The following is a 23,646-nucleotide window of genomic DNA, read 5'->3' on the forward strand; positions in this document are numbered from 1 at the left end:
AATATGAAAAGGCTTAAAAGTTTGGTGAGGTTTACAGGGCATTAAACAAACACTGCTATTACAATTGCCGGTGTTAATTCTCATCAGGTAGCCTTCCTTCCCCATTCGAAGGGAGACTCAGAGCTCCTTGTCAGCTGCCAAATGCTGTGACCCTGGTGCCCATAAAAGGTTTCTGCTGTAACTGTCTTGTTATCAGCCCATCAATGTCCTGACACTTCCTAGTGATTAATCCTGTGTTGAAATGAAATTAAGTTTCCATATATTTGGCCAGTGACCCCAGGACTTCCTATTTGGGGAATACAAAGAATAAGGCATCTGTAGCCTACAGGAAGCCAGAGTCTCTGATTTCCTGCAGAGGCAGAACAAGAACAAACAGGGAACACATTTTTCACCGCAGCAGTCGAAAGCGCACGTAAGAGCCCTGTCGGCCCCCATGATGAAAACAATTGGAAGGGGGAACATCCCTGGTCCCAAAATTATTTGTGGGTGTTTTGTTACGTACACAATATGCCATTAGAAAATAGATGCAACTCAAGTTAATGTTTTTTCCAGGTGACTATTAAGGTTTCCTTTGGCATAGCTCTTCTGGTTTCCATCAGCGAGATTGTGCTTGTTAGGCAAGTGAGTTTTACTGTGCCTTTTGCTGCACTAGGCTCTCTAAATCCATTTGAGAATAGGAAAATGCAGGGATCTTTTTTTTACAGCTTTGTTTAAATGGGCCAGGCCAGATCCAGGCTGATGTAAATGCCAGTGAAAGGGGCAGGAGGAGGTGATAAGGCAGCAAATCCTCCTTGCAGCCTAATTCTGACTTGTGATGAAAGGTATGTGGGGAAGTAGAGGCACCAGCCTGCCTGCTGAGGATCCCTGAGGGACAGCCACTGCTGCCTCCACAATCCAATTCAGCTGCTCTATACCCACAGATGGAAACACTTTTGGATGCTTCCAAATTGCTGGTTATGTCTTGCACTAATGGGCATCATCAGCTTGGAATTAACCTCTCTCTGAATAATGCTTCTACCTGAATACATGTAATGGCACATGTGCATCTGTGTGTGTGTGTGTGTACAGACAAAAAGATGTTCTGTTTATACCCATCACCTTGCTGAGGTTGTCTTGGTTGATGGAATGTTTCACCCAGCTCTGTCAGATGGGTCTCACTCTGCTTCCCAGGGTTGGTGCTGCTGTTGCTACTGGTTCTTGTAAAAAGAAATTGCCTTGTTTATCTCACTGTGTTTCAGAATACCTTGTTTCCTACAGTTTTCCATCAGTAAACCTCTTCTCAGGCCTTGTAACCCAGACTGGAGTGAAAGAGGAGACCCAGGCAGAAGCTGCAGGATGTTGGGCTTGGTCTGACTGGTGGCTGGTTAACACTGGAGCTGTCCTCCAGCAGGCAGAAATAGGATTCCCTGGAAAGTTGCTTGTGTTGGTATTTTTAATAAATTGCTGCCTAGAGGGAAAATGCAAAATGTTGCTCTCCTTGAAACCATGGAGGACTGGCTTTGAAGTTTTGGACCTCAGAGAAGATTCAGAGTCTAACCATGATATTTGTCTGAAAGGGCATCTTTAATATTGTGTTTGAGTTGTCAGCCTTGGAGTGGGTGTTCCTGTTGCCCTGAAAGTACCAAGTGCCTGAGGAACACAGGATGTGGCTCACAGGTCCTTGCTGTGGTGACACTGGGATGACCATGTTCTATTAAAGCAGTCCCAGGAGAGCTGCAGAGAGCTGTGAGTGAAGTAAGGACAAGTTTACACCACAAAATGCTTCTCACCACTGGAATGCCAGAAGCAGTGGGAATCAAAGCTGGTCTGCAGCATTGACTGGATACAGTCTAGACACATTGACTTGGCAAATGCCTGGAGTTAGTTAGCTCTTTTTCTTCATCCAAGCTCTTGTCATATGGCCTTTCTTTACCCTGCAGTTTGGTAGAAGGCTCAAGGAGTACCTGTTTGTGCTGAAATCTGCAGGGATGTGGGAACACAGCAGGGAACACGGGCATTCACAGAGAGAGACTGGATCCACAAGTCTCTCACACTGAAATTCTGTGTCTGCAGCAATCTGGGCTGCACTACTTTCTCATTTTGTTCTCTGCCCTGACTTTTGCAAGGCACCGTGTGTCCCTGTCTATGCCAGCGGGCTGGTTAAGTCTCTTCTAATTATTCTAGAATGAATATTGAACAGACAAATCCAGGCAGTGCTGCCAGCTCTAGTGATTTTGTCAGTCTTGCAATATTTGCTTTTTGTTCTCGTGGCTTTTGCTCCTAGATTCATGCAATGAAATTCCACTTTCCACCGGCAAACAAGAGGAGGGGATAGAAAAGCACTCCAGGTGTCCAGTCTACCTGGCAGGGAAGGAAAGTCAGGACCAGGGACACAGGAACTCCCAGGCTGCCAGAACTGGGCTCATCAGCCCCATGAGGGCTCCATCTCTCCACCATGGATATTGCAAATAATCCCTGCTCAATAAATCAGACTAACAAACTACTGCTCCTCTCTCTCACTGCTGCACATCACCATCCACATTATCTCATCACTCTCTTTTCTTACCATTTTCTTTCCTGCTGAGAGCTGCTTGCGGTTTTCTGCTTTCCCAGGGGAAGAGCTTGCAGGGACAGTGCTGCCTTCCCCACACAGAAGTGCTGGAGCCAGATGCAGCAGGGCCCTGCCTGAGCCTGGGGAGAGCAGCCAAGGCACAGCTCTGAGCTCCTTGGCAGCTCTGGCCCGAAGAGAGCCCGGTGGAGAGACCAGGGCTGCCAGATCCATGCAGGATCTTTCCTCAGCAAACGTGGGGTGCTGCCTGGGGGATGGACAGGTCCCCCCAGGGTGCTCTGGTGTTGTGGGTGGGATCCACTGCTGGTGCCTCATCCTGCTTGGGAGCTACACTGCTATGCTGTTTCTAGCAATGGACACCCACCCCTTCCCCATCAGGCTAAGCCCCTCAGCCACCCTTTCAACACAGATTTCCTGTACTACACTCTCAAATGCCATGTCCTGTTTGAGAGGCACATGGGACACAGCTTTTCTTGTGTTCTTTTGCCATCTGGCCATTGCCTGCAGCCCAGGGTCTCTCTGCACATGTGACTCAGCAGCCCAGATGTCCCAGCTGTTTGCAAACCCTTCCAGCACCTTCCCCTACCCTGAGCCTGGTGCATTTTCTTCCACAGCCCCCAGGCTGATAAGGCTACTCCTTATCACAGCAACACTTCAGTTTTGGTCAAAAGGAACCCAAGCTCTCATGGGGGCACCTTGATCTAAAGGAAGATCTTTATTTAAGGAAAAAGCAGTTTTATTGAAAAGGTTGCTGTATACAAACTTTAGATTATCTTGTTCAGAGTGTTTATTCTTGCTTTTATTCTTCTCCTTCCTGTTAAAACCCACCATTGTCAGTGAGTTACAGACATGATGCACGTCTGGAGATGGAGAACTCATTTTCCTGCTGCTTCTGTTGGTCAAACCCTGCTCCTGTAAGCCCATCAGGTATAAGCATCCCTTTCCCTTTCTCCCTCACCAGCACCAAGCTCTGCTGGCTGTGGCTCCCAGGTTCAGCTGATGAAACACAGAAATCTGAGCTTTCCTGCTTCTCTTCTACACAGGGACAACTCCATGGAAGTTATCAGCACTGGTATCTAATGTGCAGCACAGATGGAAAGTGCTGTAATTTTTTTCCAGTGGTGTAACTCTCCTGATGTAATCATTACCCAAGGATTTCATCAAAATTACTGTTGTGTTGCAAAGGTGTCAGTAAACACAGAATCTCCCTGACATGTCAGAGGTGATAACATTTTCCTGATGCAGCACATAAATTGCCAAGTAAGTGTTCTCTTCATTCCCTTTTACCCCAACACAGCTCCACTAATTTGACAATTGCAGGAGTTTTGGATCTCCCAGGAGGAAGCTCACCTTTGCAGCTCTTGAAATTGATGATCTCTGGGTTTCCAGCCACTGAGCTGTGATTGTTCAGCAGAAATGAGCTCTACACAGAGCTGATGGAGCTGCACAGCAGCAGGGTCATTAACAGGCAATGAGCAACCAGATCTTGTTTGCATCGTTTCAGAGGCCATTTAGAGTTGGAACTGCACAAATGAAAGACAAGAGCATTTGAGGAAGGAGTGGGTTAAGCTTTCTATCCTTAGGCAGTCATTAGCCTGAGTATAGTAGAAATTTTGGGTTCTCTCTGGTCCATCCTCTGCCCAGTGGCAGAGAGATCAGCTCAGAGGAAGGTCTGACCCTGTTCTCTTTTCCTACCCCTCTTGCCACACCATGCAAGGGACAATTCTGCTTTGCCTTTTCTCTGTGTGACCGAATCACTTGCGCCCATTTCCACACCCCTTGAGTCTGAGAAGAAGTTGGGATTTTCTGCCTGCATTTAGAATTCTGTAGATCACTTTAAAGCTTTTATCCTAGAAAAATGCACTCTAGGAGCCAAAAAGGTTGCTGGCTCTTGTGGGAGGTTGCTTGTAGTTTATATGATGCCTGATGCAAATTGAAAATCTGACGTTTGAATAGGGAAACTTTTGGTCTGCACTGTAGGTTTGGCTGATAGGAAGCCCTTCTGTGCTCCAAGGCTTTCCTAAGATGTCAAACATTTCGAGTTAATTAGGGTTAGGAGCCATTTCACTGTTTGAATTTGTGACAGCAGAGAGTTAAATAAAGCTTTGCTTACAAAGTCTCTCACTTGGAAACACACACAAAGCTGTTCAGCCTTAATTCCCGAGTTTGCTTTATGGTTTTTGGGTAAACATTGTCTCTTTTCTCAGCCTCTGTGAAGGAGCTCTTGCAGGTCTTTATTTGCCTTCCTTTCACACCAGAGGTTGCCTAGGCTTGGTGGGGATTGTGCTAACTTTGCCACCAAGTCTGCAAGAAGACAAAACACTTTCTACTTGTGCACCAGCCCTTTGGGATGATTGCTAACAGAGGGCTGGGGCTTCAGATACAATAGCAGCACTGAGATGATGAGTTAAGAGTTTACAGATGACTTCTAACAAGGCATTCAGAGCATTAAGGGAGGCTCACCGCTTAGGAGTTGACAAAAGCATTCAGGATTGTCACCTGAGCAAGGTGGTGGTGGTGCCTTGGTTAGGTTTATTCTTGACATTTTCACTAACCCTGTAAGAATTTTGCATCAAAGATCTGCAATCTTTAGGCTTTTGTTAGGATGTAGGACATTCTTCCTTGGTTTTGTTTTAATAATCATTTAATAAGATGTTAAGGTCTTTTTTATGCTGGAAAATTTACAATAAACTGTTTTAATATCAGAAAACCAAAGAGGACAGCTTCATGCAGACTCTGTGATATGACATTAGACTCTTTTATCAATTTCACTTATGCCTCTTGGCAATAGCTCACATTTAAATATAAAAGGTAATTTTTATACTGGGCTAGGGGTATTTCCATGGGGAAGAGATGATGGTGTAAATCCACCATATATGTTATAAGTAACTTCTAACACTTTGATAAGTAGACAAGATCTTTGAGATTGCATGAGGGAGTGATTCCAGACCTAAATCTTGGCCCAAAGACAGGCTTGAGGCTTATTCCCACACATCAGGGCTCAGGCCCTCAGCTGGGGTAAGCTGATGCCTCTCTATTGATTTCTGCAAAGCTAAACTAATTTCCAGCAGAGGAGAATCTGCTCCAGATTTCCCAGCTGCCCTATCAAAAATCTTCTCAGAGCATTGACTGGGGAAAGAAAAAAAGGCCTCAGCCTGATTTGAAAGAACATAATAGACCTTTAATTTAATTGACTTAATTTTATTGGCAGCCATTGAATGGTGAAATGAAAACAGATGATCTGGATGAACAAGAAAAGGTTAGATGGGAGTAACCCATTAGTAAATATCAAGGCATCATCCTATTGTCCTCATTTAATAAAGGAACGGGTCAGTAAGTATAATCATAAACATTTTTACATTTTAGTGAAGATTTATTTGACATCATTACTAGCAGAGAGATGGATTCTTGGAACAGCAAAAGATGAAGCAGTCTAACAGATGAGAAGTTAGTTCCTTTAGCTGGCAGAGAGTGGCACAGCTCTACAGCCTGACCTATTTAATTCCACCTTTTTAGCAGCTGAGCTATTACTTTGGACTGCTGTGGGATATATGACATTTTTTAAAAAGTTTTCTTTGACAAATCTCCCATTCTCACATCTTCCCTTGCCCATTTGGCCCTGCTCTTGCAGGCTCCTCAGAGCCAGCAGGTCTGGAGTGGCAGGACAGTGAATCTGGACACAGGGCTGTGTGGCAGGGCCAGAAAAGCAGATTTCCCACAGCCCCCCAAGCCCAGCAGAGCAGGGGAGGGGTGAGCTGCTCTGCAAACCTGCTCAGTACAGCTGAGACCTCATCTGGAGAAGGAGCTTCTCCCCACCCCAACAGTCCTGCCCTGCATTCTGTGCAGCTTTCAGCTGTCTAGGCTGTCTGGAAGTCCATTCCAACAGGATTTAACAGCCACGCTAAAACCTCATCCAAGGACAGCAGTACCCTGAGGGGTAGAACAAGTATGATATGATGTGAAAGAGAGAAAATTCTGGTTAGATGCAGGGAAACCAAACCTGACTCCTCACTCAGTTCCTTATAATTCACTAGTGGTGGGTGCCCTTTGTGTGGGAGTCTTAACAGAACATTGTCCAGACCAACTTTGAAGAAACTTTTTTTGCATTACTATCTGCAAATAAATAACTAAATGAACCCTAAAAATAAAAAAAAATAAAAGAAAAGCTTAGATTTTTCTTCATTTTAGATGGAATTGGTTAGAAATATAATACTCCAGGAGTGAAGACTTCTTGCAAAGATGGGACTGGGTTCCCCAACCTGGAGCTCTCATTAAGTATCACCAGCCTCACTTTCCACCTCTGGCAGCTGCCTGAGGGCTGCCCCACTCCCCTTGCTTGCAGAGACAGCCAAATTCTCTATGAGCACCCTGGGCACTCAGGAAATCCCCAAAACCTTGCACCACCCCCCTTGCATTGCCTCAGTCCCTCTCCAGAGGGATGCTGGATGCTGCTCTTGTCCCTGTGCCACAGGGAATGCTTAGGCTGTGCTGCTTTCTGCCTTGATTTTCTTCTGCCCCCTTTCCCCAGCTTCACTGGAGTGGCCAAACCTGGCTCTGTGCTGCATCCCCAGCCAAACCTGAGGGGCAAAAAGCAGAGCCACCAATAGTAGAGAACATGGCAGCCCAGTGACACTGTGCAGGCTGGGAGGGCACTCCATGGAGCTGATCACACAGCAGGAACTGAATTTTGCAGTGCTCCTGTCCTTTCTTCCCACATCTTTCCCTTGGGTTTGATAAGAAGAGGCCCCTCAGGCTTCACTGTGTGCTGGCTTACAGAGAGCTCCCAAAAATCAGTGTTCACCAGGAGTGAGGAGAGGATATGAAGGGCTCTGGTTTTGGAGAGGGACACTGGCAGCTTCTCTTGTCCCAGAGCAATGATGAGTTACAGGCATATCCTCTCCTTCTGGGGGGAAAGACTGCTGAGGGCAGAGTCTCTAACACTGCATTCCCACAGGGCATAGCCCAAACCACTGCAGGACACAGCTGCTGCTGTGAGACCAGGTGTCAGAACAAGCCAGTTTCACCTGGAAATCACAACACTTTCTCTAGACATAACCCCAGATCCAGCCCCTTCTCCTAAAGAAAACCCAAATACCACCAGCCCCATTCTAAATATTTTAGTTTTCAGCACTTTTCAACAACACCAAAAAAAAAAAAAAAAGGAGGTGAAAAAAATTAAGGTCTTCCTGGGAAACCAATTCTTCATGAAATTTTTCAGTCTGATCTGGAACAGAACATCTTGCAGGGGATCTCCCTGTTTGAATTCCAGCTCCAGCACCAGGCTGTGACTCAGAATCAGGACTGCTTTGCTTGGCTCCCAAGGCTCTTGAAATCTGCCTAAGCACCACAGACTGTGCCTGGTGTGGAGTGGGCTCCACAAGGGAGGGCTGTTCCCTGCACTGCACCCTGCTACAGAGGAAAAGCAGCTTGTATCTTAACACATTTTGCCTGGCAAGCATTTCAAAGGCTTCTCCTCTGAATCAGGGCTGCAGGCACTGCCTACATTTCCTCTTCACAGGACCTGGCAGGTTGAACTATGCAAAATTCCTTAATCCTGTTTATCTGCTGTCTCCTTCCGAAGAGGCACAATGCTCCTGTGGCCTCTCTGAGCTTTCCTCTGCTCTCTTACCAGAGTTACATTTGCCCATTTGAAGGCCAAACACAGGCAGGATGAGAGCAGAGCAACCAACAGCCCCTCAGCACAACAGAATTTGGGATTTCAGTGCGCAGTAAGGCAGGCAAGTGCAAAGGTTCTGTGCCCATTTAGCCTTTTCTGGATTAATGAAGTCTGCAGTAGATTCTGAGCACATAAAAATTATCCATTCTGAGCTACAAGCTCAAAGCAATGCCCTTAGGGAAGGAGCAGTGAAGGTCAAACTCCTCCTTGCCTATTCCTCCTGCCCTGCAGTCCTGATGGAGCAGGAGGAGGGTGGATTGAGGATGAAGGCAGGGGAGCCAGGGTTACCCGTCCTCTGGGCCAAAATCTTGATCTCAGTGCTCTGAGCTGCTCGAGGCAGGGATGCTGTTCTGTGCAGCTGAACTTTCTATCCCTGAGGGCAAGGAGAAAATAAATCAGCTCTGTCCTTAACCTTTGCACAGGGAAAATCCTTTCTCTGCTTGCCAGGGAGGAGCAGTGGTCTGGTCCTCAGGGGTTCTGCTGGACTGGGTGTCCATGGGGGACAGAGAGTGACCTGGGGAGCTGAGCAGAGCCCAAGGTGGGGATGGTAACACTGGGTCAGGTTGCAAATGTAGGAAGTGAGGCACTGCTGGAGTGGAGGAAGGGAAATGCTCAGGCAAGGTGTAAGGCCCCAGTCAACCACCCTGATGAGCCTTTTAAAAGGGCTGAACAGTGGTTCATGTACTCTGAGTTGGATGCACAGGAGAAATACCAATGAGATATTCTTAAGGGGTCAAAATGAGATATTCTTAAGCGGTCAAAACAACATGAAAGACTTTACTGACAAAATTTGGAAAATCAGAAAAAGTTTGGCAAAAGGCTCGGTTCAATCAACATTCAATCAACATAAAACACTTCTCACAGCATTAACTTGGCCCATTCGACTTAGCAAACTTCAAACCACTTTGATGTTAAGTTACTCAAAATATTCCAAGCAGAGGGAATTAGAAGAATAAGGAGAAAGAGAGACAGAAAAGATATGGAAAAGCACACATATAGCTACCAACTCCTGGGTTCCAGCAATGATAGAGGAGAGGTAGGGTCTGGATAAACATGATGGCCTCATGTTCAGCCTTAAACACCCCTTGGCCTTCCTGTCTTGGAATCCAGGACATTGCTCTGGCTGCTCTGGAGGACTCGAAACCCTGGCAGGGGGCTCAGAGACCTTGGCATGAAGTCAAAGACACCTGTGCCTTTGATTTTAGTCCATGAAAACAATTACCAACTTTGTGTGAAGAGTTACATGACACAAGAGCTTGAGTAGAATGATAGTGAATTTATCACAGGGTGAAAAAGTAGAATTTTGGGGTTTTTAGAATGGGGGTTCAAGAAGCAAGATGGAGGAATCTGAGCGTGTCCCATCTTTCTCCTTCTTCTTCTTGTCCTCCATCTTCTGCTGTGATGTTGGCACTTTTAGATTGGTTTAGAGTAGAGACAGACTGTCTAACATAGGTGATAAGTATTAGAAAATTATTGTAACTAATGTACACATAGTTTTTAGTATAAAAAGATGACACTGCCCTGAGGGTGGTCAGTGTGCCATGAACCTGCTGGACAGACCTCAGCAGGTCAGAAAGACAATGTATTAGATAAGAGCAAATAAACAACCTTGAGAATGAGAGACGATAAATCCTGTCTCCTTCTTCGGTCTTATGGCTAAGAAAAAGAGACTTTCTATCACCTCAGAGTTATCTTGACACCAAAGACCTCGTCATTCCTGAACCCTTCTCCCAGTTGTGACTTCTGGTCACTTTGCCACTCAGGAGCTGGGTCAGGGGCTCCAGAGGGGTGGGTGTGGAGCATTGCCTGTGCTGTGCCCATGACTGGCACCGCTGCAGGGCTGGGACACAGGCTCCAGAGGGGTGGGTGTGGAGCATTGCCTCTCTGTGCCCATGACTGGCACCGCTGCAGGGCTGGGATACATCTCCAGAGGGGTGGTTGTGGAGCATTGCCTCTCTGTGCCCATGACTGGCACCGCTGCAGGGCTGGGACACAGGCTCCAGAGGGGTGGGTGTGGAGCATTGCCTCTCTGTGCCCATGACTGGCACCGCTGCAGGGCTGGGATACATCTCCAGAGGGGTGGATGTGAAGCATTGCCTCTCTGTGCCCATGACAGGCACCACTGCAGGGCTGGGATACATCTCCAGAGGGGTGGATGTGAAGCATTGCCTGTGCTGTGCCCATGACAGGCACCGCTGCAGGGCTGGGACACAGGCTCCAGAGGGGTGGATGTGAGGAGCAGGACAAGGCCCCACCTGCCCCGCCCCACACACCTGCATCCCAAAACATCCCGAGGCATCAATCTTGCCAGTCTCTGACACAAGGGCAGCATGAAGGAGGAGGAGGAGGAGGAGGAGGAGGAGGAGAGAGGAGGGTCTCCCTTTGGGAATGCCCCAAGCCCTGTGGCAGCAGGGGCAATGCTCACCTCCTTGGCTGGGCCCGCAGTGACAAACGCGCTCCGGCTGCTGTGGGTGAAGGTGTGTGAAAGCCCTCGGCGTGCTCGTGCCTCACCCCTCTGCCCTCCTGGGGTGTGCAGGGATCCCTCACTCCACCAGGTCCGTCATGGGGGTCCAGTGATGAGCCTGAAGGTCTGGATCCTGCTGCTGAGTGCCTCAGGGGCTGGCACACGGCTGCAGGGCTGGTGGCACGCCGCGTGTCCAGCCGGCGTTGGTGCCGAAATCTTGGCTATGCAAAGTTTGCATGTGGGTATTGAGTGAGCCAGGATCCTGCCTGGATATGATTCACCTTCCTTCCCCCTCAAGGGAGGTACATTTGGGGACCTATGACCAGGCTGGCAGCAGCTCTGTGAAACGCTGACTGTCTCTTGTGGGGCTAAGGAGGGAGGTCACCTCAAGCTCGTTTCTAGAGTCAGCCTCTTTCTGTTATATACGACATAATTTTGCCTTACGAGGGTTGCTCATGAGCCTGTTCTCTAGGATGGCAAACTGAAGGACCATATGTCATGGTTTGGACTGCCAACACATCAACATTGCAATCATTTGCAGACTGTTTTATATTTCTTTGATTCGGGAATGTGTGTAATTAGCTCCTCAGAACAGCCGGGTAGAGGAAACGCGGTCTGTTATTTAGGCAGAATTAACATCCTTGTTCTCTGCATTGTGATCCTCAGTTTCCTAGTGCTGCTGCCAGAGCAGTGGAGAGATCAGTGCTGAGACATTTGTTCTTTGAGCCTGCCTTCATTGCAAAACTATTTCTGTTCCTTTTCTAGGCTATCCCGATGACCTACAACTGGCACAAGACGTGCTGATGCTGTAATTAGTAAATACCCTCTGCAAGTGGCAGCAGAAGATTTATAGCCACCATTGGAGGCTTCGCTTTCAGCAAAAGGAGAAGCACCAAAGGGTTGTTGCTGTTTATTGCATTTTTCTGCAGATTCCCAGCAGGGTCCAGCCAGCATTTCGTGCTGCAGGCCTGGTAAATAAATCTTTACTGACCTGTTGTGGCAGAAGCCACATACGAATGTGCTGGTGGGGCAAGAGTTATGTTATTTTAATAGGTTAACAAACCCATCCAGGCTTCTGCACTGTTAGCATTTGGCCTCCTACCAGGAGTATGATCACTGTGCTACACTTTCCATTCCTATCCCGGTTTATGTGGTTTATGTGGGTTGTTTTTTAGCAGTGCCTGTGTACAGCCAAAAAGCAGGAGAGCAGCCATGCCAAATGGCCACCCAGTCACTTTTGCTTTAGAGGCAGGAGAGAGCTCTGTCCCCAGGGAGAAAGAGAAGGAGTGAGAAGGAAGGATATCAAAGACAATTTCATTCTCGTATTTGCCCTGGTATTGAAATCTGTGATGCACCTGCAAGGAAAAGGGAGCTTGTTTTTTTGCCATTTCAAGTAGAATGTCTTCCAAAGAATTACCAGCTCCATACTGTGTCTAGTGCTTGATTGGCCTTAATCAAGAGAGCTTGGCCAGAGCTGTTTCTGGTGCTTGGACACCTCTCTTGCCCTTTTTCTGCCTCACATGGCTTGTGCACCCATGGATTCTCTGTTGCTTAGAAAATGGTGAGATTATATTGGTCTCTCAAATAGGGAAAATTATTTTCTTTGCCTGGCCTGACAAAACTCTTACAGGGATGATATATTTGATGTCATTGCCTCTTAATAAGTTCAGTCAAAATTAGCCAGTAAGTTCAAAAGTTATTAAAGTCAGGGGGAGGGGTGAAAAGTTCTTTGTTTCCATAGGAAAACATGCAGAAAGGGGCAATGTGTGTGTCACAGAGGAAAATGGAAATTACTATTTGCAGTCTTAGCATGCTGTAGCTGATCTCCCCTTCCTTATCTTCTCTTCCACATGTAATGCAAATGTTTTAACAGATCTTTTTGTCTTCCCATCCACCATTTCTGCTCCCTTGGCCAGCTCCACAGGCAGCATGGACAGACTCCTTGGGTCATTTGGAATGCCTTCCTCTTCCCAGACACTTTTTCTCCTTGGCATACCCATCCTCACTGCCCGGAGTGACACACTCAGCTCCTCATCTAGAAACGCAGCCAGGTCAGAAGTGGTTCAATTTGTCAGGTACCTCCTCATGGTTCCTGGCTCCCACTGCACCAGATCTGCTGTCCCAGTGATCCCCTAGTCCCTCTGAAAGGCGCTGTGGCCCCGCTGGATGGTTGGAAACGGCGCTGGGCGCGATAGCCGGGGACAGAGCCAAAGTTAGGTCAGCTGGATGAGCTGGAACTCATCCCCTGGGAAGCGCCTGACTGCTGCAGTAGCTGGCTGACCCTCAGACTCGTGGTGTTGCAGTTGGGGGGATGCTATTTTGATGGTGCTTCTGCAGATTCAATGTCATTTTGGCCTTGCTCCCATTGACGTGGCCGTAGGTCTGGACATCAGCTGGCCACAGTCTCTCCTCTTGATCACCTCCTTTCTGCTGCCTTTTGCCTCGCTGTCCCCAGCCCTGGGTTCTGGGCTTTGCTTTCAGTTGGGAAAGGGCTCAACAAAGTGCTTCTGCCTGCAGTTACTCCATCTTCCCTTCTTCTCCCTCCTGTTGCTACTTTGGTTCATGAACTTGGGGTGTTTTCAGACTTCAGGGTACCCTTTTGTTATTTAGTCCTATTTCTAGAGGTGTTTTGAGGAGCTTCAGGTGGTCACCCCTCCTGCTGAGAATCATTCTTGTCCTCAGCCACCATCCCTGTTTCAGTCCATTTCTTTTCCATTTGGCTGCCACTTAACCATCCAAAGTTTTGACAGCTGTAGTGGTATAACCAGGCATGAATTTGACTCCTATAAAGGATTTGGAAAGAATTGGGTTGTGGGTTTATTGGGAATTCAGTTGATCAGTAGAATAGGAAGGGGACTTATTTGCTGTCACCCAGAGGATGGCATTGTGATTGTAAATAGTATGAAAGGCAAGAAGCACTAATTGTGACGCTATAACTTGTTTGACCAGAATCTGCTTGGAAGATATAGAAGTTCTGGTGTGTTTTTTGGTAAGAACGAGGCTGCTGCTGATACCTATTTATAGATGACTGTGACCCTGAAGGTTTCTGGTAAGATGTTTGCAAAGCCACAGCTATCCTGTGAACATTCACGTAAATGAGTTGGCATTTTCCCGATGATAAAAGGCCAGCTCCAATATAGAATCATAGAATTATAAAATCATTTAGGTTGGAAAGGACCTTTAAGATCATTGAGTCAGTGCATCTGATCTCTTTCTGACTACGTGTTGCAGGGCATTTGCAAATGAATGTAGAAAATAGATATCTGGGGTCATAAAAGGGCATGTTTGAGAGATTGCTTCTGGGGCTTTTCCCAGGGTGATACTGCTCTGCCAAGCAATGGAGGCTGTGAGCATGGAGCTGATAGCCACTCATTAATATGGTTTGTTTCATAAAACAGGCCCCTTTTGAGTCAGTGGTTAAAATGTTCCCTCTTCCCTTGGCTTCTGCTGGAGTCAGCCTGTGACTTTCAGTAATAATTTTAATCTGTGTGTTAAGAATTTAACCTCAAAAGCATAACTGCACTGCATTAATTAAGCTTTATCTAATCTCCAGCTAAACTGACAGTCAACAAACAAACAGAGCTTTCTCAGGATGGCCTTGCCTTGCATTTACGTGATTCCCAGCACAGTTTCACCTCCTGGGCAGAAAGGTGTTCCCCAGTCATTGTGTGGGAGGAATGAACCCCCTCATTACAGCTTATCTATGTCAACCATAAAATATCTCTAATCCTCTTGTTACAGGAAATATGGAGGGCAAAAGAGATCCTTTAGGACTGCACAGCATCCTCCAAGCAGCCACAGGTGTGACACCTCATAAAGTGTTCATGGTCAGATCTGGTCTTATTCTGCAGTTTTATATTTCCCTCATTGCTGCATCCACTTGCTCAAAATACTGCCTCTTTGAGGAAGGTGTGGATGTCCACTTCCATCATATCCAAGCTGGGAAATATTACTAAACCCATGCCTTACACAGAGGTGTTTACAGAGTTGTGAGTACATCCCCAGGACTGATCAAGACTGAAGTTGCTTTGCTGTTTGTTGGCAATGTGGGCCAGATGAGCATTTTGAATTTAAATGGAATGAAGGCAAGAAATGAGGTAGTGACTATTAATATATACATTAGTGGGTGCCTGTGCAGGTTTTCAAGGAATACCAAGCTGCTATCACAACTGTTTTCATTAAAACTAAGCCCATCAGGATGTTATGTTTTCACAATAGGATTCTTAGGTTCTTTTTCTCTCTGAGACAATCTCACTGTTATCCACATCTGAACATATATATCCCATTCCAGCCTGATTTTAGTTCAGAAGGAAACTTATGAAGGATCTGTTAACTCAGGTGTTGTCACTGTCTGTGAGTTCCAGTGAGGCAAAGGCATCTGGTCTTCCTCTGGCTCCAGATTCAGAACTGAGCAGCTCTGCTGCAAGAAGAGAGCCAGAGAGAAAGGTCCATGGGTGATAAGAGAGCTTTGAGAAAACCTGAAATCATAAATGAAAAATTTCTCCTGATTCAGATGCATCACCTTCTTCCAATGAGTTTTCACCCTTGAAATCTTCCATGGGAAGAAATACGGAAGGAAAAACCTTTTCACTTGTACACGGTGGGATGCCAGCATGTGGCAGCAGCTCCCTGCCTGTCAAAGAGGCTGTCCACATCTCACATCATCTGCCTGCTCCCTTGTTTATCTGAAAACAAAGCAGTAAAAAATTGTGCACATCAGAAGCTCTCCTGACACTGCTGGAGTAGCTTAGCCCAGGTCTGGCTGCAGGGGCTGAACAGAAAGCTGGGGGAGAAGTCCTGCTCTGATCCCTTTGTGGAGAGCTCCAAGGAGACCAAGTAGTGTGGAGGAAAGGAGGGATGTGGGGTTTAGGAAATGCAGAATTCCTTTTCTGCAGGAGGAGCTCCTGTTGCTATTCTGGTTTCTGTGTCTTCAATCATCAAATGCAGCTTTTGTCTTTTGATAGGACAAGGAGGAAAGTAGTGTACAATGGTGTTCTGACAGCCTGGCACACCCCAAATCTGTGGTTTAAAGCTTTCTTTGTGCTGAATTTGTTCTTGTAGTGCTAATGACCAGGTTGCCATAAATAGCCACTAAATGGCTCTGACACAGTAAAGGAAAGTGAAGGTCACTGTTGGATCTTGTGTTGTATTTTAGATCTCCGTATCAAAGAACTTCATAAGGAAGGGGAAGGTGCATTTTCTACTTGGGTTTCCTTTTACATACAGAGGGGGAAACTGATGTATGAGAACACTTTCTTGTCAGAGCAGGATGGGGATGAGAATGGAGGTGGGCTCTGCCTGATGTTCTGCAAAGTCACAGCCAAGCAACAAATTATCACCACACAGGGCAAAATTAACTCCCCATTGAAATCAAAGGTAAAACTGCCACAGAATTCAGCAGAGGTGGGATTTGCCTGCAGCCCAGCTCCAGCAGCCTAAGCCTTGAGCCAAGTATCCCACACTGAATGCCTGTATGTGGAAGGAAGGCAGGCAGATTTGGGATGCTGGGATGAAGGTGCTGTGCTGGCCACAGTAGCTGCACGAGCAGGGATGGAAGGGGACATGGAAGGTGCTTGTGTGTGAAAGCAGGTGCTAGACTGCATGGCCCATATAGAGCTGATAGCTCATTTTAGGATCCCAGTACTTGACAATATGTTTTCCTGAAGGCTTGGTCGCTGAGCCTGGCACCTGAGAGGACATCACCCTTTTCATGGGTGCCAAATGGGTGAGAAATGCATCCTTGGGGGAAGCTCAAGTGCCCTCCCTCTTTGCCTCACTAGCAGGTGCAGATGCTTGTCTTGCACCTTGTGTGGGGAGCAAGTCACAGGGCGTTTTTAAAGATGGGCAGTGCCAGAGGTTTGGTGGCTGCATTTCCTTAACGTGCCCTGAGCCAGGCTTTGAATGTTACTGTCAGAGACATCTTTTATGGAAAATCCTTTTCTTAGGATTTTTCCTCCTGAGAAGCTGAGAGGCCTCAGGAACAAAATGTAACCAATGGTTATCTGCTGCTGTGGAATGCAACAGGTGCATCTGGGATTGGGCTCATGGGGTTGTTTCTAATTAATGGCCAATCACAGTCAGCTGGCTCGGACAGAGAATCTGAGACAGAGCCTTTGTTATCATTCCTTCTTTTTCTATTCTTAGCCAGCCTTCTGATGAAATCCTTTCCTCTATTCTTTTAGTATAGTTATAATGTAATATATATAATAAAATAATAAATCAAGCCTTCTGAAACATGGACTCAAATCCTTGTCTCTTCCCTCAACCTGAGACCTCTGTGAACATGGTCACATGTTACATCTTGAGCCCTGACCCACACCACTCCTTGGATGTTCCAGACCTCACTGCTGGCCACACAAGCTCAGTTATGGCCCAGAACTAGGGGAATTTAGGATGTGCTTCCCTTTTCAACCTGCCACAACAGTGGGACCATCAGGTCTACAAGTGGCGTTTCACTGAGTGGAGATAAGCCAGAGCCTGGCTTGGATGCAATCCCTTAGAGAGACAAAAATAACATATTAGGCAGGGCAGAATCCCACTGAGACTGGAAACACACTCTTCTGGGTACCAATGGAAGGGAGAGCAAGGCACAGTGCAGCACTCCTAGGAACACCAGATCTGCTCCCAGTGACTATTAATATATACATTGGGGCTGCCTGTGCAGTTTTCAAGGAATACCAAGCTGCTATCACAACTGTGTTCATTAAAAACAGGGTGCCAGAGGGCTCCTGGATATCTCCTGCAAAATCCAGTACAGTTCCTGCTAAGGAGGTTGGTTTTCACTTCAGGGCTGTGTGAGACTGCTCTGGGTTGGCAATGCTGACATGTGCCCCACTGCCACACTTTGGGGACCACATTGGCTCCATTGCCCAGGGCTTTGTGGGGCTGGGCAGAGAGAAGCTTCACTGTTGTTGGTGCAAAAGGGATCATGGATGGGCAAGGGACACAGAGCTGTCTCATGGAGAGCTGGCAGCTGCTTTATTACATGGTAACCACAGCAATTTGTACTGGTGAGAGGACACAGAAATGACAAGTTACATCCATGGGGGCAATGCTAGACAGTGATGGCATCTGCTAGGATGAGGATCTGTGTTTAGTTTGCAGCAGCTCAGGAAAGACTCCAAAAAGAAGAAAAAGAGGGAGAAGTTGTCCTGCAAGAGAGGCTGTGGCTGTGCTAAGAGGGTCCAGCTCATTTCTGGGCAACTCTCAGCATCCACTTCACTTTCACAAACAGATTAATGTGTTTGTGAAACACCCTGTACTGGCTGGCCAGCCCCAGAGTGACCTGTTCCTCTTCTCTTCCAAAGAAATGAGCACTTCCTTTAGACATCTCTGTTTTTCCCTAGCACCTGTGCATGCCCAGAGCTTCTCTGCCTGGCATCAGCCACTGTCAGGGGCTCGGGTGACAGAAGCTGAGCCTGAGAAAGCATTTTCCAGAACAAACCACTGCCCAGTACAGACCCCTCTTTCCAAGTAGGACAGGCTGGGTTGGAGGCCAGGCAATGACCTTTTCTGTGTGGCATTCTCCCACATAGTGTGACCTGATGTCACTCAGCTGCTGGGCAGTGCTGTGACGTTGCAGCCCTCCCCCAAATCCAAATCCAGGCACTGCTGGTAAACCGCACAGGATGCCAACCAAATTTTGCCATTCTTCCCTCAATGTTGCTTAGGGTGAAAGTATTTGACCTTAAATTACTCTTCCTTTTTTTTGAGAAGGGAGCTTGTTTCTCAGGAGAGCTGGGCTTGATTCTTTGGTTTTGGAATAAATCTGGTATGAATCCCCACATGGTTTCGTGCTGCCTGTCCTTCCCACCCAAACAGGGGCACTTCTGTAGTGGCTGGCATCAGATGTCTGTTGTTCAGGTAGGGAGTCTGAACCCTGCTCTGTGCTCTCAGGTTGGGTTGAGGCAGCCACCCAGGAGCAGGGACATTCCTGGCTGCAGAGCAATGCAGGCTGTGTACCCAGGGTAAATGGAGTTTACCACAGGCTGGTAAACAGCTCTGTTTAACACGTCAGCTCAAGTGGGAGACAATCCGGTGTGAAATGCTTGCATTGAGATGAAATCACTTCTTTTCCACTATCTGGCTTCATCCTGATACTACTCAGGCAGGCTTGAGCCCGTGCTAATCTGTATGGAGGGTGAAATGCAGAGAGGTAGAAAATAAAGCTCTGAATCTGCCACTGCACTCCCTGACCTCATCTTTTGCAGGCTTCTTGCTCCCAGTGCAAGGAAGCAGAGAAGAATCACAGAATCATGGAGTGGTTTGGGTTGGAATGGATCTTAAAGATCATCCAGTTCCAACTCCCCTGCCATGGGCAGGGACACCTTCCACTATATCAGGCTGCTCCAAGCCCTGTCCAACCTGGCCTTGAACACTTCCAGAGACAGGGCATCCACAACTTTCAGGTCAACCTTTCCCAGTGCCTTACTACCCTCACAGTAAAGAATTTCTTCCTAACATTGAATCTAAACATAGTCTCAATTTGACGCCATTCCCTGTCAAAACTTTATCTGTAAGCTCCCTGTGGGTACTGGGAGGCTGCAAAATGTAAAATATATTCCTCCTAATTTCCCTATCTGACTTGTGTGTTGTCATACAACAGGTTTGTTTTGCTTTGGGGAGTAGAGAAATTAGATGGAAATGACAGAGGTCTTTGATAGAAATGTAAAGATGGGAATACCCATGAAATCAACAGAGTAAGTCAAAATTCAAAACTGCCTTCCAGAGAAATGCACTCAAGAATTTGGGATCTGTTGTTGCTCTAGTCAAAGATAAGTTTTTGGACTTAATAAAAAATAAAACAAAAAGGGACCAGCTAAATAAAATAACATGACTTTTGGAATCTGTGTGGTCAGATGATAGTATTCAGTGTTAAAATTTTGACCTAAAAGATATCAATGAGTAAAATGCTCATTTTATAAATATGGCAAATTTCTAATATTTGTAATGTCTTGCTTTCCAAAGTCAGCTCAAAAATTGGGAAGAAAGCTTGCTTGGTTTTTTAAAATTTATTGCTGCTCTACCTTGTGCAAATTCTATCTGCAGCTTTTTACTTTCCAGTGCTAATGGTGGCTCTGTAAGCAACCTGGCTGGGCTCTGAGAATGCAGGTGGGGTTTGTACCAGGAGCACTTTAGCAGACCTTCCTGCTGACCTCCTGATGCAATTAGCTGTGGTCCTGCTGTGCTCAGAGAATCCCCTCTGAGTGCAGCTGCAGTGAACAAGCAGAAATTTCTGAGGCAGCACAAACTTGCAAACCCTTCCACAAGATTATCAAGTGACAGTAGGTTGGGAGTATGTAATGAGAAGCACGGGTTCACTGACTAAGCATCCCTAAAGGGACTGCTGCTTAATCCTGTGCCCTGTCACCCTTCTCTGAAGGAGCAGGAGGAGGCAAACATGCTCTGTAATTGAGAGGAAGGTTGATTTACTGCTAAATGAGAATAATATGCAGTTTGTCTTCTTTACTGATCTTTACTTCTTTACTGATCTGCCCACAGAAGATCAAGCAGGCTGCTCTGTACAATCCTTGATTTGTCCCCCACTCCTCTCTTTTGGGAGGCCAGAGAGAGCTCCCACTCAGCACACAGCAGAGGGAATTAAGCAGCTCCTGCACCTAAGCAAGCCCATTCTCCTCAGGATTAGCAGCTCTGGCTGTCACAGCTCCACAGCAGGACGTGCATGTGAGTGTATTAAGGTAACCCTGAGGGTTTCCATGTAGACACCAGAGGGGCAGGGGAAAGTTTGAGTACCAAAGTCCTGCCCAGGTTTGTACAATCCATGCCAACAAGCTTGTGTTAGTATTTCACTGATATCTCTGTGCAGGATAGGTCTTATGAGACAAACGTGTGTAGGTATGGAGCTGCATTCCATCACAGCTCCTGCCTGCAAACATCACCCTGGTACTGTGCCAGTGCCTCCCTGGAATCTCCCTGGCATCAGCTCTGCATCTCCCCTGCACTGCCCTGGCATTCCAGTGACTGCACACGGCTGCATTATTCCCCTGGCTGCTGGGAATGTCCTGAGAGATGAACGAGTGGCAGCTGCTTTGGGATCCTGTGAATTCCTCCTGCTAATGTCCTCTTTTGTCTCCTCCCTGCCCTGCCTCACCCCTGCCCCTGCCCTCTTGTTCTGTGGCAAGGGGGGGATGCACAGCAGAGGAGGCATCACATGGATTTGTCTGGCAGGTTTGTAATGAGAGGAGTGTGATGACCCTGCACATTCATCAGAGGCTTGTTTTCAGCCTGGACCCATCTGTGATGTTTTTATTATTTTTTTCCTCCCTCTGCTCGGCTCAGGCTGCTCCGGGAGAAGTGGCACGTAGGCACACACGTCCTTGCGCACACTACACTTGTATAAACTCCATCAGGAAGTCATCTGGCCAAACTTTCCAGAGCTCTGCTTTTAACTCTTCCCTAGGCAGGCTGTCCTGTCAGCCAGGGGATTTCCAGGGAGCATGGACACGTGCATTCATCCCTCTGTTCTCCTTACTGATTCCCACCGCTCTCCTTCCTTACGAGCGCCAAGCTCCATGTGGATGAGCAGCTTTTTTACCCATCCTACTCCAAGTTCCCACCAGAAAAAAACCCTTTAGCTCTGCTTATGCACTCCTGCACCCACAGGGCTTTGCAGTAAAACACTGCCTTGGCTTTTCTGGGGGGTGAAGCAGCAAAATAGGTTACCAAAAAGTGCCCCAGTGGGGCAGGAGGAAGGACTGTTGGTGGGATAAAGATGTTGGCAGGGGCAATTCTCCCCTGCAGCTGTTATTTCAGAATTGTGGCCTTGCTAGGCACATAGTAGCCTAGGAAGGGTAGGAAGCCTTCTGAGTAGCAGAGGAAGTTCTCACAGCCCCTAAACGTCTTCTGTGGTCAGGGAATGATTTAAAAAAGGCAGCCCCTTCAGAAGTGACCCTGTGTTCAGTGAAGACGTGTCTCACTGTGCATCCCACTCTGCACAATTAAACACCCACCAACGTGCACAGAGATGTTTCAAAGGGCTGAGAAAATCCCTGTGAGATGGCTCACATAGCAGAAAGGCTGCTATCCCTCCCCAAGACATGTGTGGATTAATAGCTAATTGTTAAATGCAAAATAAGTCATCCCATGTTGTTAGTGCCTGTTAACTACCCACTGACAGGTTTCAATGGCTCTTACAAGGTTTATCCCTGGAAGTGTCCAAGAAATGACTGATGTGGCACTTAGTGCTATGGTTTAGTTGACAAGGTGGTGATTGATCAAAGGTTGGACTCAATCTCAGAGGTCTTTTCCACTCTTAATGATTCTGTGATTCTATTCTATTTTGGAGCCTACTGCACAGGGGTGAATAACTGGAATTGGTGGAAATGTTATCCTCTGCATGGAGCAGGGATGTCTGAGCTCATTTGCTGTTTGGCCAATGGTTCCAGCCACTCTTTGCTCATTCTTGCCTAGGAGTGAACACAAAATGTGTGTCAGGTCAGCACTGGAGATGTGCCACCAATGGTAATGCTTCCTCTCTTAACTTACACCACTACAACCAGCCCAGAACGTAACCATTTATCCATGAGGTTGTTCACAGGCTTTGTCCCTGCTTTACTGCATATTAATCTTCTCCAGTGTTACAAAGCCATGACATGATAAAATAGATAGTATAGGTCTTGATTTTTCTCCTGGGTGCACAGGTGAAAATAAGAACTGGCTTAATTGAAGTTAATTCAGTTATCGTGGTGTTAATTTTGCCTTCTCTATCAGATTTATGGGCATCTGTATGGAATAGAGGGGTGTGAGTTTGCACTCAGCCTGGCTCAGACAGCTGTGGAACAAAGGGATTCTACTGCCAGAAATTCCTGAAAATTTAGGTATGACTTTTATGACAGACTCATGCAGACATGTTTCTTTTCTCAAACAGCTGTTTGTGTGCCATCAACAGCAAAGGAGCCTCTGTTTGTCAGACTCCTGAACTCCATGAGGTACAAACCACGACTGCTCACCAGCTGGAGTCAGGGGTATTTACAATTTTCCTTGGTCACCTCCTCAACCGCAGTTGGAGGAATCAATCAAACTCAAATGGTCCCTCAAGGAGGTGGAGAAGCTGAGAGCTGAGGAACAAACAGGCTTTCAACCATGCACAGTGTTTTCTTTCCCTCCTAATTTCTTTCTTCAGGTCATTTTCAACATGGGTTATTCCTCTGTCTCCTCAGCTGGAGGATCATAACTCTAATTTCTGCACTTCTGCTTTCAGGAGACCACAGTTCACCCAGCTCTGGGTCCTGAGCACAAGAAGGACAATGAGCTGTTGGAGCAAGCCCAGAAGAGGAGCATGAAGATGATCAGAGGGATGGAGGAGCTCTCCTATGAGGAAAGAGTTGGGGTTGTTAAGCCAGGAAAAGGGAAGACTTTGGGATGCCCTAATTGCAGCCTTGCAGTGCCTAAAGGGGCTACCGGAGAATTGGAGAGGGACTGTTTAAAAGGGTTTGTAGTGATAAAACCAAGGAACAATCACTTTTAAACTAAAAGAGAGTAGTGTTAGATGAGATATTGGGAAGAAATTTTTACTGTGAAGAAATTTTTACTGTGAGGATGAAACAGGCTGACCAGAGAATTTGTGGATGCCGCATCCCTGGAAGTGTTTGAGGACAGGTTGGATGGGGCTTGGAGCAACCTGGAGGAAATACCTGTAAGGAAATGGCTGATGGTGCTCATCAAGGCCCTAATTTTTGTCAGATGAGCAGGAACAAATAAATTACTGAACACCTAAATCACAACACCTCCCTCTGCCACCTTAGGTAAGCCAACACTCACCATGCGATGAGCCTAAGGCAGCAGAGATTTGCCTTCTGATTTTAATGCACTGCATATTAATCATGTGTAAAGAGTGTGGGATTATTCTCAAAATGTCCAGCAAATAAGAGAAACCTGTACAGCTCAGAGAATTTGAGCTGCGTTGCCTGTGAGTTGACAAGTGGGACCTTGTGTGGC

General features: G+C 46.8%; 1 protein-coding gene across 1 annotated transcript in view; it reads left to right on the plus strand.

The window, feature by feature from the left end:
• Nucleotides 1–23,069, plus strand: part of HSF2BP (heat shock transcription factor 2 binding protein) — a 93,872-nt gene extending 70,803 nt beyond the window's left edge. Inside the window, exon 8 of the mRNA XM_066571676.1 lies at nt 22,910–23,069. Within this exon, the coding sequence (XP_066427773.1) occupies nt 22,910–22,941 (32 nt within the window). The 3' untranslated portion in view covers nt 22,942–23,069. The remainder of the gene's footprint in view (nt 1–22,909) is intronic.
• Nucleotides 23,070–23,646: the final 577 nt, after the last annotated feature.

Source organism: Molothrus aeneus, chromosome 2 (assembly GCF_037042795.1).
Source record: "Molothrus aeneus isolate 106 chromosome 2, BPBGC_Maene_1.0, whole genome shotgun sequence".
In the NCBI taxonomy this organism is placed as follows: domain Eukaryota; kingdom Metazoa; phylum Chordata; class Aves; order Passeriformes; family Icteridae; genus Molothrus; species Molothrus aeneus.